General features: G+C 33.2%; 1 protein-coding gene across 1 annotated transcript in view; it reads right to left on the bottom strand.

Annotated features, from left to right (window-relative positions):
• Positions 1–19,833, bottom strand: part of CPNE8 (copine 8) — a 166,571-nt gene that overhangs the window by 63,040 nt on the left and 83,698 nt on the right. The window contains exons 8-10 of the mRNA XM_019628984.1: positions 14,438–14,541; positions 9,360–9,464; positions 7,987–8,028 (exon numbers count right to left, since the gene is read on the bottom strand). Of these exons, the coding sequence (XP_019484529.1) occupies positions 7,987–8,028; positions 9,360–9,464; positions 14,438–14,541 (251 nt within the window). The remainder of the gene's footprint in view (positions 1–7,986; positions 8,029–9,359; positions 9,465–14,437; positions 14,542–19,833) is intronic.

Below are 19,833 nucleotides of genomic sequence, written 5' to 3'. Positions count from 1 at the left end.
TTTGGTGCAAAACCAATGATGTAAATTTTATGTGGTGTTAGCTTAGTATTAAAATGTTGCTAATTTTTAGTAGCATAAATCTTAATGTGGACAATACTAACTGGTCTAAACTATAACATGAAAATAATTTATTTTAAATAAATGTAAAATATTGTACACACACAAGCAAGTTGTGCCTTCCACTTCTAATGAGGTGGATAATTAAGTATATTACTTAGATAATTCAAATGCACAATTACCTGTATATTTCAAATAAAACTATTTTTAGAAGGCTTTGTTTTCCCTCTTCATCTTGCATATATAGACACAACTTAGAAATCACAAGTACTAGAAGTATGAAAGCTAAAATTAAGAATATTATGGTTGAACACCAGAGCTTAAATATCAAAAAAAGTATAGAAATGCTTGGTGGAGGAGAGAAGCAAATCAATCTTTAGAACATAAAATATCATTTAGAGAATTCAGCTCTTACCCATATCAGCAAGGCATGTGTCAGTCATCAGGTCAAAAAGCTCAAAAAATAAATAGCACCAGCTTGCTAATGTACTTGAGTATTTACCAAAGCTAAATTTTCATTGGTAGTGACAATATTCTACATGTCTTAGCTTTCCTCTAGGTCAGCAACTACAAAATTTTCCTTTCTATGCATGATTTGACTGTAACATGAAAAAATGGCTAAAATACGTTTTTGTCTTGTTTTAATTCTCTCAGGTTATGTCTACTGGAGTTATCATCAAATGCTAAAGGCAGAAACTTATATTTCAAAGGGAAGATTTTGGATTTCTGAATATCATGCCCTATTTTTCCTACTCTAAGAAGCAAAGGATGTTGAGAGATTAAAGCAGTGCTTGGAATGACAGTTATGGCAGAGGAACAAACAGTGGTTTGGTTTGAAAGCCAATGACTACTTAATAGTCAGGTAAAATGGACAAATCATCTCCACATTCTGAGCCTTAATTTTCATATCTAAAAAGGGAAAAGAAAAATAATAATATTCCTTATTGGGATTTTTTTTTAATCTTAAAAGAAAATGTGCAAAATTGCTTGGAATATCAAATTAAACTTAAAATTCTTATAATAAATAATTATGAAATTGGATTGTCAAACTATTCCATAATAACAATAGTCTGTCTTTCCCATTTATATTCTCATTCTCTCCATCTCTATATCTCTCTTTCCGATTAGCCAATTTCAATGCAATATTAAAATTATTATACAGCAAAGGTATTTGGCAGAATCATGTTTGCAGTGACCTTATTAAATTATTAAAATTTAATAAGCTGCTTTTTTCCCAGGATTTAGATGTTCCTAAGATTAGTTTTACATGTATGTGGAACACTAATATGTGACAGATGAACATTATACAGCTACATGTCTATAACACAAATTGTCTTGGTGTTTAGAACCACAGAGAAAATAGTGGGGGATCACTATACTAAGAATCAACCTATTGTATAAAGGGCACACATCATTACTATCAGAAAGTGTTCATCCCTCACAATCAGAAGTTTCATTTAACTGGAAGACTTTTATGGCGGGCACTGCACAAGTTTCTCCCAAAATTCTCATTCAGCTGTCACATATCCTTCTACTGTTTCAAATCCATCTTTTAAGGAGAAGATTCTCCAGTTTGTACCTTTAATTTATACTCCAGCAACTCTCCAAGTCCCTAGTATAAAAAAAGTATCTTCTTTCTAATAGCCTGACACACACCTCCATTGTGATACACAATTTTGAAAACAGAATTGGAATGGGAAAGAGAAAAGGAAATACAGTAAATGACAAAGTCTTTAACAATGCAATCATGGGAACAAGGTAAAACCTAGCCAGGTCTTAGACACACCTGTATGTGTTAGGAAGAGAGAGCTAAGTTTTGGTATGTAAGAAGGCATAAAAAAAACATAGGTTGATGTGATCTGAAATGTTTTCATTCCTCTGGCATGAGGTGATCCCAAGTTCTACTACTGTCTGATTGAGACCATCCACTAGATTTACATTTAGGAGTCTCCTCATCAAAACTAACCAGAAGTGGGCTGGTCGAGTGGCTCAGTTAGTTAAGAGCTCACTCAAGGGTTTGAGCTCTGAGCAACAGCGGTTCGAGTCCAGCCCGAGCTGAGTTGCCGCTGAGCTGCCAACAGGTGGCAGGATGGCTCAGCTAAAAAAAAAGAACAAAAAACTAACCAGAAGTTAATATTAGAATTTTAAATTCACCAAGTCCAAAACCAAGTCCATCATATCCACCTCTATCCTTACAAACTGACTCCCTAATGTCCTATTAATTCCCGAATCCCCTATCTGGATCAATGATGCACATGTTTTATTGTCAACTATACTCCAAAACAGAGAATTGTGTTTTACTTCAATCTTCAACTAAAACCACTTAGTTGCTACAAACTCACAGATTCCATTTCTTAACACTGGTCCTAATATCCAGCCTCACTTGGTGTGAAGAACTGAAAAGCTCATAAACCATGTAGGTAATTAACCTTGGGCAAGAAACTTACCTCAATTCATTTATTAGCAAAATTAGGAAGATAGTAAGTCATGAATGCCTAATAGGATTCTTGCAAAGATCAAATGAGAAAATTTGTGAGAAAGCACTTTGTAAACTGCAAAACTCTATGCATATTCAAAATGTAACTTAGTTGCTTTTCATGGCAATGTTTTATTTTTATTGCCTTTTTCCCCACCTTAATGCAGGTTTCTTTACTCTCTCAATAACCTCCATTATGTCCTAACTAGACTTGGCACTTCTGTCTTGCCCTGATTCCAATTCACTCTATAGATATCTTTCTATAGCTCTGATCATGCTAAAATATCCCTCGTTCATGATTCAGGGTCAAAATCTCTTAATAGCTCTCCAGGCCACCCCATAATCCAGCAATTAAAAGGTTATCCCTGGCAAAGAAAAGAGCTTCCAGGACCCTATTCCTACGGGTCTCATCTATTTTGATGGTGATAAATGATTCAATACCACCTGTGGTACTTAAAATGGAATAAAACCTACAACAAGAAAGGCAGGGTTAGTGAGGTTGATGATCAATTTAAAATTGGACATAATTAAATAGTCTCAGCCCCCTCCTTATAAAATAAAATGTTAACTCTAAAGGTCCCTTCTATCCCTCAGGACTCTAATATTACCTTATACCAAAATTAGAAATTAATTTATATTCCAAATTTGACTGATCACATTATAATGGAGACAAATGAATGAACTATTATAGTAAGATAATCAAATATCAAAATTTATACTATAAATGTATTTGTTTATTTGAATTTAATAATTCTGCTACTGAGTTGGTGAAAGTCATCTGTATTTGAACATGGGCTAAAGCAGAAAAATTAATCTGTATGACAAGAAGATCACAGAGATGTGAATATAAAATCTAAGATGTCTGCAAATGGTAAAAAAAAGATACTAAGAAAATGATGGCTGAATTAATTACTTACTGCCTGAAATTTCACTAGAGAAGTAAAAGCCCTAATATTTTTTTCAAGGTTATTTCATAATCTCAAGTAAAGGGTGGAAATGAGGCGATATAAAAGCATTGATGGAGAATTGAGTGTTCATTGGAAAGATGACCGAGTTATTTCAAATACTCTCTTCTATAACAGTGAAATAACATGGCAAGAAACTACAACATGAAAGCTACTATAATCTACTCCAGGAGGAATAATAAAACAAAACACAGGCCTTAACCTTAGGGAGTTTATAATTTAAAATGAAAGATAAAGTGGAAATAATTTCAACGTAAGTCATAATGTGTTAGATACAGTAATAAACATTCCAAAATGGTAAACACAACACACAGGAGAAAAGGATTAAATGAATTTATATGTATAATGAAAGTTTTGAGACAATTGATAGCATTTAAGTTGGGTCTTAACAGAAAACCAACAGGCAAAAATGAAAACGGAAGGGCTTTCAAAGTATGGAGGGTATCAAAGCAAGAGTATGGGGATAGAAGGGCACCAGGTAAACTCAGGAGCTGCATAGTGGAAGCTGGCTGGCATATCACTTCCCAAAATTCATCCTGTAAATATCTTTTAGTAACGGGCCAATGTGAAACGTTTATGTAATTTTCTTTGAAATCTTACTGAAAATGAGAAAAAGCTATTTTTCCTTGAAATACAGGCCTGAGAGAATCCAAAATCACTCCAGGTGAGTAGAAGGATATTTAAAAAAAATATTAAGAAAAATTAAAATATTGTTATGTAAAGATTGGAGTTTTTCATTAAGTCACATTACCTGGCAAACTGTTTAGTACCTAATAAATGCTCAGTAACAATTTCTTCCAAAATAAATTAATAAAATTTCTATTAGATCATAAGTAAATAAAAACATAGAGAGGGAAAAAATTGATTACCACATAAGGTATCAGCTCTATACATAATTAAATCAGCCTTTCATGAGGACAAGAATGACAGATTGAAGGGAAAAGGGGGACAAGCTACATTACCTAAAATTTTAATATGTGGAAGAAAAAACAGTCTATGAGTAAATAACACATAGTTTGTGAAAATTCCACATATCACCATGTTTTGTCTCAAAGAAGTGATGGGTAGTGGAACAAGGAAAGAGGCTGAATCTTGTCTATTGAATACACTTTCAGAACATCCAAGATTCACTGCAAGCAAATAGAGGTTTACTGTTAGGGAAAGATTAATTAGAATACGTGAGGAAATTTAAAATAAATGAGAAAAACATATAAAAGGTTTACACATGCTCCTCCTAAATGAGTTATAATGTCTTAGACAACTTACAAGTATGTTCCTGAGTGAAGCCCTGGACCAAGAATCACTTATTTCTGTGCATAGGCACAGAAATAAAACATCAAATGCATTTATCAGCTAATATCTTCAACGGTAACATACAAGAAAATGATAGCATCTGTACAGCACTTCACAGATAAATGAAGTTTGTACTTACTTATAATAAGTGTCACTATTTAAAATGACTACATTTGATAAACTGCAGAGTGGTAATGATGGAACTTTTGCGCTCCCTGTTCAGTAGACTTCACAAGCTCGGATTTTTATGATTGGCAGTTCGCTGGCTGAGCCTTTTCATCAAATCATCATTTTCCGGGAGACAGTGATCTATGTGGTAGCCCATTTACAATCAGTCCCACATTAGAGCCACAGGGTTTTAACTCAGAGCTCTTCCATTAATGCTCCCCGAATTTTAAATTAAGCTACAAAGTCAGCTGCCACAACTTCAAGCAATTGAAGCTTGACAAGGATACCACCACTGATTGCTTTGCAACCCAGGCTAGTGAGCTTCTCAGCACTTCAGCTTTTCAATTGTTAAAACGAGGTTTAAATATTCTCTTTTCACATCCCTTGAAGAAATGGTGTAATTTATGGGGATGATTTAAGTACAGTGGCTTACCTTCTAGAAAATTAAGTACCCTTAAACTGAGTTTCATACCAAGGTCAAGCAATGCCTCTGCACTCTCAGACCACTATCAATGTGTTTAAATAAAAAAGGACAAAGGGCTATATTTCTTCTATTCTAGATGAGTTCAAGGTCCCTAATTTCAATGTCAACTGGTTACTTGCTTAAGATATTACCACATTTTTGTACGCCTCATAGATGTACAAGATGTTCACTACAGAAAGAATTCCAAGTTGATGACTGAGTCACACACACCATCAGAATTTTGATTCAAGACCACACCACTTGACCTGAGGCTCGTAATCTGTGAAAGTCATTATCACCGCAATTATCTGAAGTACTCCAGCTAGTAAAACAAAATGTGATTTTAAGCAAGTACCACTGTCAAGCATTTTCCACTTGAATTTTTGACTGAAATATTCCCTCAAGATTGAAAGATTACATTTTTTTGCTTCCTATAGTTAAATTTATACACAAAATGATACAGATGTCTGAACAGTTTTTCCAAACTTTATAAAGGAACGATTCAATTTCTGCTAAATGCAGGCAAAACATTCCATCTGATGTGAAGGTACCTATGATGCATATTCTATACTTTTTTAAAGTCTACATGGAGCTGTCCAATATGGTATCCAGCAACCGTGTGTCGCTAGAGGGCACTTGAAATGTAGCTAGTCTGAACTGAGATTGCTGCAAGCATAAAATACACACCAGATTTCAAAGACTTAGTATTAGAAAAATGTAAAATTTCTTATTAATACGTTTTATGTTGATCCCATACTGAAATTATAACATTTTTGGATAGATAGGGTTAAATAAAATATTATATTAATTTCACCGGCTAATTTTCACTTTTTAATGTTGCCACTAGCAAATTTAAAATTACATATGTAACTCACGTATTTCTTGGAAATGCTGGTCTACACTGCCAAAAAAAAATCTGCTGCGCTAATAATCTTTTCTAATGAGAGTGATACATGTACAGGATTTACCACAAATATTAAAAATGACAGGAAAAGAAACATAAAGATAGGAAACAGTCTCTGCTAATAATTATGTTGTATCATGCACTATAATGAGTGTCATATTCACTCTGATTTAAGGAAAAGAACATCTATATTGGGAAATTATGTCATGTAAACAAAAGTGTATGTAAAAAAGTATAATAACCCCATGTTTTTATACCACACATAACCAGGAGCTGGATTATCAACCTGTATAACAATTCGTATAGTGACTACTATAATTGCATTGTAAAAGTAATATCTGGATTTTAGCTTTTAGACATCATTTTTACTGAAGACTGATATGCTTTTCAAATTTCATATGTACTCGTATTACTTAGTAGAAAAGGTTCCCAAAAATTATTTAATCATGATTTTAATTTTGCTTTTTATATGTCATCTACAAATTGATAATTTTGCTAACATTGAAAAAGGCTGCTTTAGTGAACATGGATTATATAGAATTATACACTAAATTTTTTCATTTAAAATATAGAGCTGTATTTTGGATTAAAAAAAGACATTTTGCCCCAACATTAAAAAAGCCATTAGACTACTTATAAAATTATAATACATTTCTCTAATTATTCTACTAATCATAATTCATTTCCAAGGAATGTTTAAAGTTCTCCTTAACAATCTTTTCATCCCAATTCCATCCCTTTTATTACCAGTCAGTTTTGAACTCCTCGGGCTCCTTTTGAATGTGCTGTTAATGATGGATGGTGAAGTGAAATTTTAAAATTAATCAACATCATATTCACCACTTCCAATCTTTCCCCCAAATACTTGATGATCCAATGACATGAGCTTACAAAATCTCCTATTTAAATGTTTTAATTGCTTCGAAATTCATGTCTCAAAAAGTAGATTATTTTATTTTTTTTATTTTTCAATTACAGTTGACATTCAATATCATTTTATATTAGTTTCAGGTGTACAGTGTAGTGGTTAGAAATTAATATAATTCATGAAGTGATCCCCCCAATTAGTCTAGTACCCACCTGGCACCATACACAGTTATTACAATATTATTGACTGTATTCCCTATGCTACATAGTGTTAGGCTTCAACATCTGCTGTGATACACAGAAGAGACCATGACTGCAGATCTCTGAACAACTGTTTGTGTTGGCAGTCACCAGGCATAATTCTAGAGTTCTATTTTGTTGTTTGTTTGTGAGGTATATGTCTTTTTGAAGGGACAGAGGGGGAGACTCAGGAGTGTTCCTATGAATGATATGGGATATAAAAGTTACAGGAATCTTCGGAGAGACTGTGGGACACAGAAATTTGAGAATCACTACCTATAGCTATAAAACTAGATATTGGTAAATTGGACACATGAGAAATCACCACATTCAAATTGAAAATCTTTACTATGTTACTGGAAGTGAGGAAGGCCTCTCTTTAAATCTCCAGGTTGAAGAAAATACACTCATTCTTAAAATCTCATGTAAACATTTAGTAATATTTGGAAAAATAGGACAAAATATGCAATCTGAAAATTAAAATTAAAAAACATACTTGTTTCTTAAAGCATATTAAATTTCAAGAGCAAGAATAAAAGAAAAAACATCTTACCTCCCATCCCGATCCCAGTCATATACCTCTATTTTGATTGTTCTGTCCATGGGAAAAACACACACATAAAGTTACTCAGTAAGACCAAACAATATATGACTGAGAATTTAAAAATAAGTTGTAATTATTTAAAATAAAATAGTGTATGTTTGAAGGTTTAAAAAGTAATTTGAAGTTGATTGTGCTAATTGTATGGCTATAATTCAATTTAAATCTTAAAATAGGTTTCTAAAATCTGTACTGATTCTTTAAAGGGAGCAAGTAGGGAAAGTATACGGAAGAAGTATGTGTAACTTGACCGAGCTCCTCAACAGGGGGACATGCAGCGACTTCTCTTAAAAACCATTGTGTTCGAGCAGGATTTCTCATCCCAGCATGGATCAGAATCACATGGAAGTCTTGGCAAAACAGATTGTTGGACCTCATGCCCAGACTTCCTGGTTCAGGAGGCCTGGGTTGGGGACTGGACTAAGAACTTGAATTTCTACATGGTTAACCAGGTGAGCTGAACATATTATGAGAACCACTTTCTTAGAGAAAGAATGAGTCCAGTTAAATTAAGTTATAATCCTATTAAATAAACAAAATGACAGTCAAGTGGCATAAATTTTAAAATAAATATAATGACATATTGGTAATCAATAGTTCTTCTCTTAGTTGATAAATTCACATTTTTTAAATACACAAGTAACAAGATAAAAATGAAGAGATGAGTTTTTAACTTTCTAGTTATTGGCTTTTTTTGGGGGGTGAGTAGGGATTTTTATACTGTAACATTACAATCAACTTACATAAGAAAAACAACAAAAAAATGATATTAAAAAATATTCAGGTATATTGTGGGAAGATCTTAAGGCCTCCTCACCCACCTACTTGTAAAATACCAGAACCGTTCTGTTCTACATCTATAGAACTTCTATGGTTCAGCAACCATGACAACAGTGATGCTAAATACCATTTTCAAGAGTTTGTCAGGGTTGATAACATAACTTTGTATATCTCATATATTTACTTATTGCAGCCTAGAAAGATAGTATCAAACGAAAGACTTGAGGCAATGAAAATTCTGGGATGACTTGAATATGTTAAACCTTAAACATATATTCAATATATTTTTAGAACTTTCCACATTTTTGTTTGGAAAAACAGTTAGTTTAACTAATTTTAATTCACCAAATTATCCCTCTTTCCCAAATCCTTGTGAATTAAAAAGTTATTTAAACACTTCTAAATACATCATTCATCCTTTTGTAAATACACATTTACATCAGTAAAGAAGCCACCTTAGATTTTTTAAAAGCGATTTAGGGTTATTGCATATAAAATCTATAGTGAATACTCAAAGTTCTCAGGAAAGTTGTCATTTATTTTACCTGTCAAAATCGCCATTACATAATGCTCTGACTGAGATCTTGAATGCTTGCCATACAGGATTTAGAGTGTTTTTGACAACTTCTGTTTTATGACAAATTGTAAAACTGTAAAAGAAAATGTTTTCAGTTATTTTCATGATTCAATTATGATACATTGTTTTAGTCATCATTCTTCTCTTTCTTTTTGTGCAGAATAAATGTTGCCAGTCCCAATGTTGCTGCTATATCATTTAATAGGAAGGGATTTATGGTTTCAAAGCTTTAAAGATTAGCTCACTATAATATAAAGCAAAAATATTTTGAATCAAGTTTACTAAAAATGATCTTCTGCAAATTCAACAAATTCTAAAGCTGCTTTGTAAACAATCTCTAAAAATAGTGATGACATATTAATGTAGCAAAAAAACATCCAGGGTCACTCAAAATATGAAGTAACCCTGAGAAGAACTGTTTTGTCGGAGTGATGGGGACAAAAACCTGGTTGGAGTGGGTTTAAGAAAGAAAAGAGAAATTGAGGCAAGTGTGTAAACAAAATTTCTGAGGATTTTAGCTTTAAAGAGACAAAAAGAAATTGGGGGTAACTCAAGGGGAAAAATTAGTCAAGTAAAGGGTTTGGGGTTTGTTTGTTTTTATTTATTTTTTTATTACTTTTGAAATCTTTTTTCAAGAAGGAAGAAATATCAACAAGGTTGTATGCTAAAGGAAAAGATCTGGTAGGGAGGAAACAATTTGTGATGCATGAGAGAAAGGGGAGAAAGGCTAGAGCAAGGACCTCAAGGGGATGAAGGTGGATGGGGTCCAGGGCATTAGTGGAAGAACTGGCCGTAGGAACACAGATTGTCATTCTGTAGGAACATTCTGGAAGGCACAGTATTATAGCATAGGGTAGATGCTACGATGATATCATGAGGAAGTTCTCCAATGGCTTCCATTGTCTTATGTATGATACTAGAAGTATGATAATCAGCATAGAAGGAAGAAGGCAGAAGTGCTGAAGTTTTGGGGAGGTTTCCTGGGGAGCCCCAAGGGCTCATTTAAAATGAACATCATGAATTTATAGTGAGACCATTCGGTATGTGGTTCCTTCTTTATCTAAATTGTTGGCTCTATATAGCTAAAGACTTCCTAGAGGGGAGGAAGATGGCAACTCAAGAATACACAATAAGTAGTACAATTCAGGGAGGCTTAACTCGGTTTTCTGATTCAAATTCCAGTGGTGTTTCCACCAAGCCATCCAATCTCCAGACATCAGTCAGGTCCAAATGTTCTTGCCTAATGTGAATTTATGCAGCAGCTCATAAGTTATAAAATGTTTAAAATGATCTTGGTTAGAACAATATGTAAGAGCAACCCCTCACCAAGACCTTCGTCATGAAGTATTCCAAATTCAGGGATCTCTCTAACAGTCGTGGACATGAGAATATTAGAGAATCACCATAGTGAATATATAGTACCTAACCCCCACAAGAAAATATTCTCATTTTGAAAAGCCTTTCAGTCTATTTGCCTCCTCTCGGGAAAGAAGGGTTTGTTTCTATTAAGATATCAAATCAAAATATAACATAAAGAGATCAAGTATTCATGATAAGACTTCTGGCATAGTGCCATCCCCTTCCTCATAGTATGCTCACCAATCTAAAGAGATTCACATTACTAACTGGAAAGAGCTCTGTGGTCAAATGCTCTCCGAGTTGTCTTGCTTAAGCAATTTAGGCGCCAGTGGGAGTAAAGGTATTAAAAGATAGAGAAGGGCCGGCCGAGTGGCTCGGTTGGTTAAGAGCTCGCTCAAGAGTTTGAGCTCTGAGCAACAGCGGTTCGAGACCCGGCCTGAGCTGAGCAGCCACTGAGCTACCAACAGGTGGCAGGATGGCTCAGCTAAAAAAAAAAAAAAAGAAGTGCTAAAAAAAAAAAAAGAGATAGAGAAAACTGAAGACATCTAAAGCAGAGGGAAGAAAAACCTAAGGGGATGAGGGATAAGTAGTCAGGGAAAAAAACAGGGAATCCAATGAGAAAAGGCAAAAGTACACAAAAATGGTTAAGAAAAACTCATAGGGACAGAATTCTGTATATAATTTTAGAAGACATCTATCTGCCTTCCTTCATAATAAACTACATTCTAAAAGTTCTACAAAGGTGCTTCCTTCATGTTTCTTGTATCAGATTCTAATACAGTGAAGCCTTGGATTGAGAGTAATGTGGTTTGCGAGTATTCCGCAAAACGAGCAAACATTTCTAATACATTTTAACGTGGTAAATGAGTGATGTCTTTCAATACGAGTAGTTTATTTCTAGAAAGAATTATGCTCGCAACCAAGGTATTACTGTATATACCAAGTCTTTTGCATGATAATATGATGATAACTACAGGATGGATAGATAGATAGATAGATAGATAGATAGATAGATAGATAGATAGATAGATGATAGAGTGAGCAAGCAACCAACTGACAATCTTCAAACCAACATGCTCAACAATTTACTGATTTTTTGGCCTCTTTGCTTATAGTTAAATCAAAACTTCTGTTATATAGTCTTAGTATCACCAGCCATTGTAATTACTTTGACACTTGAAACTTCTTTTAAGACAGTGATTCATCTTCTTAGTGAGCTATTTATTACTTAGGTAGTCATCTGTCTTCTATCAATCATTCTCACTTGTAATGCATTAGATGTGATATAGACAGCAAAATCTCACTAGAAATTCCAGTGCTAGCGTAACTAGTGAAAATTCTGATAGGAATCTGATGTAGCTCTTCCTAACATTCAGGAGTATTGTTACATAAATATAATGTGTATGCATGGATGCATTACAAATAGTATTATAAAAAAAATATTATATATTAGGTTGTCGGAAAAGTCATGACATATTATTTCTATGTTTTTTGTTGTAAAAATGCATCATGATTTTTCTGACAACCCAATAACATGTATTAAAATACTTTAAGTGAAGCTATTTACCAATAAACAGCTATTCTAAAGGAAAATTATTACCTAATTGTAAATACAGGTCAACTTACCAAATAAATGTGAAAGCAAGAAAATAAAAATTTGTAATCATATATTATTAAGATTTTGTATTAATGTATCTGGTGGAAATTACTTTTACTCTCTCTTTTAAAATGAGCCTCAAATATATTAGACAACAACAATTTTTGAAATAGCTCCATGTGAAAATAAATGCTAAAAATAAGGCTACAATCTTTGCAGTAAAAAATAAAGACTTATTCATAAAAAGTGAAGAGTAAAAGCATTTTTACTCATTAAACGAAACATACATATATTAATACATACATATAATATATATATATATATATATATATATATATATATATATATATGGGTTTAGCTGGTAAACTAGTTTTATGTAAATATACATGGAAAATTTTCTGAAATGAGATTCATCAATTTTAGCAATGTTTGTTTATAAATGACTTGAGATTTTTGGATTAGCTGTACTTTTTTCTTATTATTTAGATTCCATTTAATGAATAAGCTAATATTATTCATACAAATATAATAAATAATTTCTGCAATATAATTCTCACCAGTAGCATTAATGTAACATTAAAATTCTATAATCGTACAAATAATCTTTATGAATAAAGAAAACTAAAAGAATAAAAATAGAAAATTTAAGACACAAGTAGTTCAGACAGGAGGAGACAGAGGAATGTTGTGATTCAAGAAATTTTGAACTCATTCTTTAGCTTTGCTGTATTTTTGAAATGACTGGCAAATACAATTATTTTCTTCACAGTAAATACTGGATATATTGAAAAATATCCAGTATTTTTCACATGGGTAAAATCAGCGCTCAGATGCAAATGCTACTCTGATATTTTAACCACCAAAATAGAAGGGGAGTACACAAAATCCAATAATATGACACTATAACAAAAATAGCCAACAGTTGACCAGTAGCTGCATCAACAAAATTCCACAATAAGTAACGCATCAGTTTCTGCTCTCCAATGTATTCACTTTAAATAGCAAACTTTTTATTCTCATGTAACATTTTATACACTTATTACATGTTGTGTAATTTTATTTATAAGTAGAATAGTAGTGACAAGTTATTTTTCCATTCCCCTCATTTTTAATCTCTATATTATGTTTTCTCTTTATCTAATATTTTATTAGGCATAATTAAGGAAAACACTAAAGGAAACATTATACTATAATAATAATAAGAGCAGCTAACAAATTATTTTTATGTATTAAGCAAGCTTCTAAATGTTTTTTTTGTGTAGTAACCCATGTAATACTCTCAACAACCCTCTGAGGTAGCTATGATTATTAGTCCATTTTAGAGATGAGGAAACTGAGTCTCATATAGCTTTAAAAACTTGCCAATGGTTCCATAGCTATTAAGTAGCAGGGTCATGATTTAAACCTAGGCAATAAAACCTTAGCCCATAATTTTAATCACTAAACTTTCCCATGAATACTGACAGTACAATATGAATCACAGAAAACAATAAAATATATTTAGTGGTAGAGTCATATGTATTAAATTATACTCTATAAAAATATATTTAGTGGTAGAGTCATATGTATTAAATTATACTCTATAACCTATGGATTACATTTTCAAACCACATAGAAACCAGTCTAACTATGACTGGTAAAAATATTTAAATTACTAGGATGTAATTAAAAATTTTATTGAATGTTAAGACTTAAATATTATTGAAAAAAAACCCCAACAACCTGTAGTATGAAAAGCAATCCACATAGTCCATATCCTTCTTGAAAATGATTAGAGTTCAATTCTATAGCAAAATACATTAGATTTCCACAAAAACATAATTCTTTCACACTATTAAGACAATATTATAATTTTATAAAAAGTAAAGAGAAAACATTTCCATGAAGCTGATAGTCATTCATTTAAATACCACACAAAACATACAAAATGCTTATAAAGTTATGCATTATTATTGAGATTTAAAAATTACATCAATTTTTAAAATACCAAAATGTTTTACTCTGTTTATATCAATTTAATGAGCTTCTCTGAGAAAAGTAACAATTCTCATCCTCACTACAGAGTTAAAATTCATGAAATAGAAATCTACCTGCCATCTTCATTACTTCGATAAAATACAAGAAAAGGATCTGATTTTCCAAAGAAGTCCTTCTTGTCCAATTTGTTAGCACAAAATTGCATCAGAACAGCATCCTGAAAACAATGTTAATAAAATAGGTCAAAGTCTGGGCTATAAATAACTAGAAACTGAAGATAACAAGCAAGACTTGACAACAAAACAAATTTGCCATTTTAAAGCAAATAGCCAAGTGTGTGAGAATCCCAGATAACATAAAACTGCTATTTAAAGGACGGTGACACTGAAAAATTGACTCTGTAAGTTTCTGTTCTAGTCACAAAATTAACTTTTTAAAAATCTGTAATATTTCCCCTCTAAGAAGTGAGATGACTCTAGCTACCCAATATCATAATACAAAATCTATAGTCATATCTTCAGGTATTGAAGTACACATTTTTAGAACTTAAGTGTTTTTTTTCTTTAGTTCCTGAGGAGATATTTACTGAGCATCTACTAAGCATCTATCATGTATTAGATGATTAGATGACGAACAAGACAGATCCAGGCTCTGACCACATAGTTTACTACCTGTTTGGGGGGGACGGAGTAGGGGGTTTCCTTCTTAATTACACACAAATGCACCATAATGTTCCAATCACTACATTTAAAAATAATTTCTATTATATTAGGCTTCAAGAAAAGCAAAGCACCTTTTTTATCTGTAATTTAAATTACATATTTGTATGTTGATCACTATACCAAACCAATCATTTTCACTAATTTACTATATATACTCAAGCACTCATAATCTATGTGATTAAGCTTAAAGGTAAGCAAACTGGGGTATTATAAATCAAGGAAGTGAAATGTTATTCCATTAGGTAGGATAAGCTTTTCTAAAGGTAGAAAATGTATAGTATTTTAACAATAAAAATCACTATTTTTGGTTTGTTTGCTTTCTTAACTGAAAAATGCTAACAATTTTGAAAAGAGGTAGAGGGTCAAAGTAATTCAGAGTAAATCAAGAGGTCACAGTTGTAAATACCATTTGGTGAAAATGTTAACAATGACTTAAACAGCACTCTCTTATTCACTACTTTTTTATTTTCCAGAGTCCAGCAATACTTATCAAGCATCCACCTGAAGTTCTCTTTGTTTCCTTTCAGTGATTCCAGAACACTATACAAGAGATGATGCTATCTCGCTTTCATTCATGCATTCCTATACTTACTTAGCAAACATTTCTCAGGTAATACCCAGGCTGGAATTTGGGAATAGGGAGATGAACAAGACATATCTCTGTCCTCTGAGAAGTGCACAGCTCTAGATTTCTAATTTCCAAAAGCATTGGTAGAGTGTCATTTTACTTTGTGATTTAGAATAGAGATGTGCTGACTTGTGCCAGAGTACTCAGAATGGAGCAGGCATTACACTTCTAAGCAGGCATGGTGACAATAAACACTTTAAAGAAAACTAAAAGGGGAACAGAGGCTAGAACAGTATGACATCCTTACCACCTCGAGCCTCTCAACCATGATCACTTCTCAGATTAGAGGTTTAAAGACAAAAAAATTTATACACTGTCCATTAAGGAAGCAGTGAGAGAATCACCCTGGATGATCAAACTATAAAATCAAGGGCCAAATTGAGAAGGAAAGGCTGGTATTTTTGTTTTACTTTGTTTTGTTTTGTTTGTTTTGAATGTCGTTTCATCTTCATATATATAAAATGCCCATGGAACACGGTTGTATTCTAAGAACATGGGACAAGGACACTGTTCTTGCCCCAGGAAAAGAAAAAAAATTGCACCTTGAAGACATTCTCTCAAAGTACCTGGACCAAAATACAAACTCTTCCCAAAATTCTGTTATACTTATAATGCATAATAGATAAATGAAATGTGTGTATTACACACTGATTGTGAATTAAGCTTCCAAGAGTTCAAATATATTATTAAACATAAATTTTCATATGATCACTGGTAAATGTAATACCAAGTAGTAATTTTTCAAATTATTTTCTTTAAGGCTTGCAAAACGAATTACTGATTCAAAACAAAATTGTCTTTCAATGCACCAAATTATATATATTACATTAGGGAAAATATATTTGCAATTACCCGGGTTAATAACTTAGCAGGAATTTCATCTGCAACAAGCACAAAAGAAATCTAATTTCTGGAGGGAAAAAAATCAAGCATTTACTTATTTTTAGAAATATACAGGTATCATTGCCAATTTTTGTTGTTGTTGTTGTTTTTTTTTTTTGGTCTCTTATGCTTAATGTCATCTGTGTATTTCATTTCTCCCTCTTCCACTCTTGGACCTATCCAATCCATTCTCCATTCAGCAGGGAGAATAATGTTCTTAAAACATGAAAGGAATGATGCTGTTTAAAAACTTAAAATGCTTCAAGGCTTTCTCTTGCATTTCAGATAGCTACATAATCTTTAACATGGTCTGCAAAGCCCAACACCAAACAGCTCCAAGCAGCCATTTCCACCATCATGTTGCAGTTTTATGTCACTCATCCCCACTCCTACGCCCTTGTCATCAAGCACCAGACACACTGCTGTCCCTCCTTAGGACCTTACACAAGCTGTGCACTCTGCTGGAATTCCTACCTTTTGGCTGGCAAACATTCCTTAGGGTTTAGCTTAAATGTCATTTTCTCAAAGAGGCCTGCATGACACTCTCCCTCACATAAATTAGATTTTTCCATTGCCTTTTTGCAATATATTTGATCACTTAGTGTATAGCATGACATATTTACCTATGTTGTCATCTGATTAATGTCTGCCTTTCCCACAAACTATGTGTCCATTAAAGACAAGAACCATGCTTGCTTTTTTCTCCCCTCACCACTGTAGTCTAAGCATCCATTTCAGAGACAAGCACATTGTATAATTTGTAAATACTGGTGGATCATTCAGAATGAAAACTATTCTTTGTGGATAATTTCAAGCTACTTTTAAGCTATGATTTATACGTCTCTCAAATGCTGCTCTTTTTTTCTTTTCTTTTCTTCTTTTTTTTTTTTTTTAATTTTCCTGCCGAGTAAACACCTTGGGGAAGAATTAAGAATACCAGCATTTTGGGGCCAGCCGAGCGGTTAAGAGCTTGCTCAAGAGTGCAAGCTCTGAGCAACAGGGTCACTGGTTCGATTCCCACATGGGCCAGTGAGCTGCCCCTGAACTGAGCTGCCGCTGAGCTGCCAACAGGTGGCAGGATGGCTCAGCTGGTGAGAGCACATGCTCCTAACAACAAGGTTGCCTGTTTGAGATGGTGGGCTACACCTATCCGCAACTAAAGGCTGAACTGGGCACCTTGAGCAAAGCTGCCGCCCGGATGGCTCAGTGGATAGAGTGTGAGCTCTTAATAACGAGGCTGCCGGTTCGACTCCCGCATGGGATGGTGGCTACACCTACCCGCAACTAATTGAACACAGCATCTTGAGCTGAGCGGCGTGACTAGACTTGAAGTTGAGCTAGCTGTGCCCTCCACAACTAAGATTGAAGGACAACAACTTGTCTGTTCCCCTTCCCCAATTCCCCAACACTGTTCCACTCCCTCAATTCCCATTTAAAAATCTTTCAAAAAGAAAAAAGAATATCAGCATTTTACAAGCTCCAAGAACATAACTTCACTCAGGTGAATAGTAAAAGACCTAAGACTGAAATTCAGGTGTCCTGATTCCGAAGTTTATTCTCAAATTAATAACTGACAATGGGTTTTAAAGGAAAAAAAAAAAGATGTCAATTAGTATGATGTCAAATGTGAAGTCACATTATTTCATTAAAAATTCTAAATAGTTTTAAAGTATCCTAAAATGTAAATTTAAAAGACATTGTGTCTCCTGAAGTCATTATGACCATTGCTTTGAATACATTTGTTTCTTCTAGTATACCAGCATAGTAATGAAGTATCATTTCAAGGCTTTTATCTATTAATAATGATGCTGATATAAGGTTGTAGTTAAGAATTAGAACATAGGATACATAAGATGATGTTAGATCCTGATTCTAAATAACACTTTTAAAATATTAGATCTATAATTTCTAAGTATGAGAAATATGTATGTTCTTATTGAAAGGTAATTCCAGGTCTTCTTAAAGCGTAAGTAGCAGAAAGGGTGGTAAAAATGACTGTAGATCACTAAGTAACAGACTCTACTTCATTTCCCTGTTCTTCCAAGTGAAACAATAGAATTGAAAGTAGAAGATACGTAAGATGCAACCTGATCATACTCAGTATATGTCTTTGGCATCTTGGTTCTCTTTTGAAATAAAACTAATAATGAGTTCATTGGCATATTTATACAAAATTATCTTACTATCAGGATTTTGACAGAATAGCATGTTAATGTCTCTATAAAGAAACTGTACCTGATTCATCTTGAACTTGTTTTTCTCTTTCCTCCCTCATTATACAAAACATGTTACCATCCGCACAAACAAATTCAGAGACAAGAAGTATAAAAGATGCTTAGAGGACATAATTAAAAGAAATCATTGCGCCGGTTTAACTAAAAACTAGGATGGTAGGGATTATTTCTGCATTTAAATAATTGTACTATTTTTTTGTAAGGCATTTTCAGTAAACATAAAATGCTTTCATATACATTAGATTTTCAGACAATGATATGGTAGTTGATTTTCAGAGATAGGAGAATTTTAAAAAATATTCTAGTGACTGACTGGTTCACATGTTTGGCTTTTTCCCCTCCTGCAAATATAGAAAGTAAAACTTAGAGCAATCAAGTGACTTGATAAGACAAAGTGCACATTACTAGCAAAACCAAAACAGTTCAGTCTGATGGCCTTTAACAGCATTATCCTGGAAGTAGGTTCTGGCATTTTATATATGAGAAAACTGAGGCTGATGTGGCTGTGACCTGCCCACAGGGACAAAGGCAAGGGGAGGGAAAATAATGGAAATGCCTCAATCTGAGTCCATTTGTAACAGCTTAAATTCCAATATGCTTGCTTAATTATCTCCACAAGCCTGTTATTATACTCCCCTTTTGTTATCTTACTGTCCCAACCCCAGAATCCCAAAGGTATGTAATCTATTGGAATATTCAATTTCCGTCATTTGCTGGCAAGTAATATCATTTTTCTGACCATATTGCTTTGGAAATATTAAGTATATAAAGCCATAGTAATTCTCTTTAAAAAAAACAAACTGGAGAGTAAAGTTACAAATTCAGATAATAAATAATAGCTCTCTATATGAAAACTGTGGCTAGTGTCAAGGTATTAAATTTTGGTACCTTTTGGGAGCTTCTATTCCTAACATCATGAAGCAAATACTGTAAATAAAGAGCCTTTATTATATAAATATAATATAAAATATAATATATTACATAAATATAATCGAGGGTAAACTTCTTTTCCCCAGAAACAATTCCTGGGGATCCACTGGGCC

This window comes from Hipposideros armiger, unplaced genomic scaffold (assembly GCF_001890085.2).
Source record: "Hipposideros armiger isolate ML-2016 unplaced genomic scaffold, ASM189008v1 scaffold_820, whole genome shotgun sequence".
Classification (NCBI taxonomy): Eukaryota; Metazoa; Chordata; class Mammalia; order Chiroptera; family Hipposideridae; genus Hipposideros; species Hipposideros armiger.
This window is presented reverse-complemented; position numbering and strand designations above follow the sequence as displayed.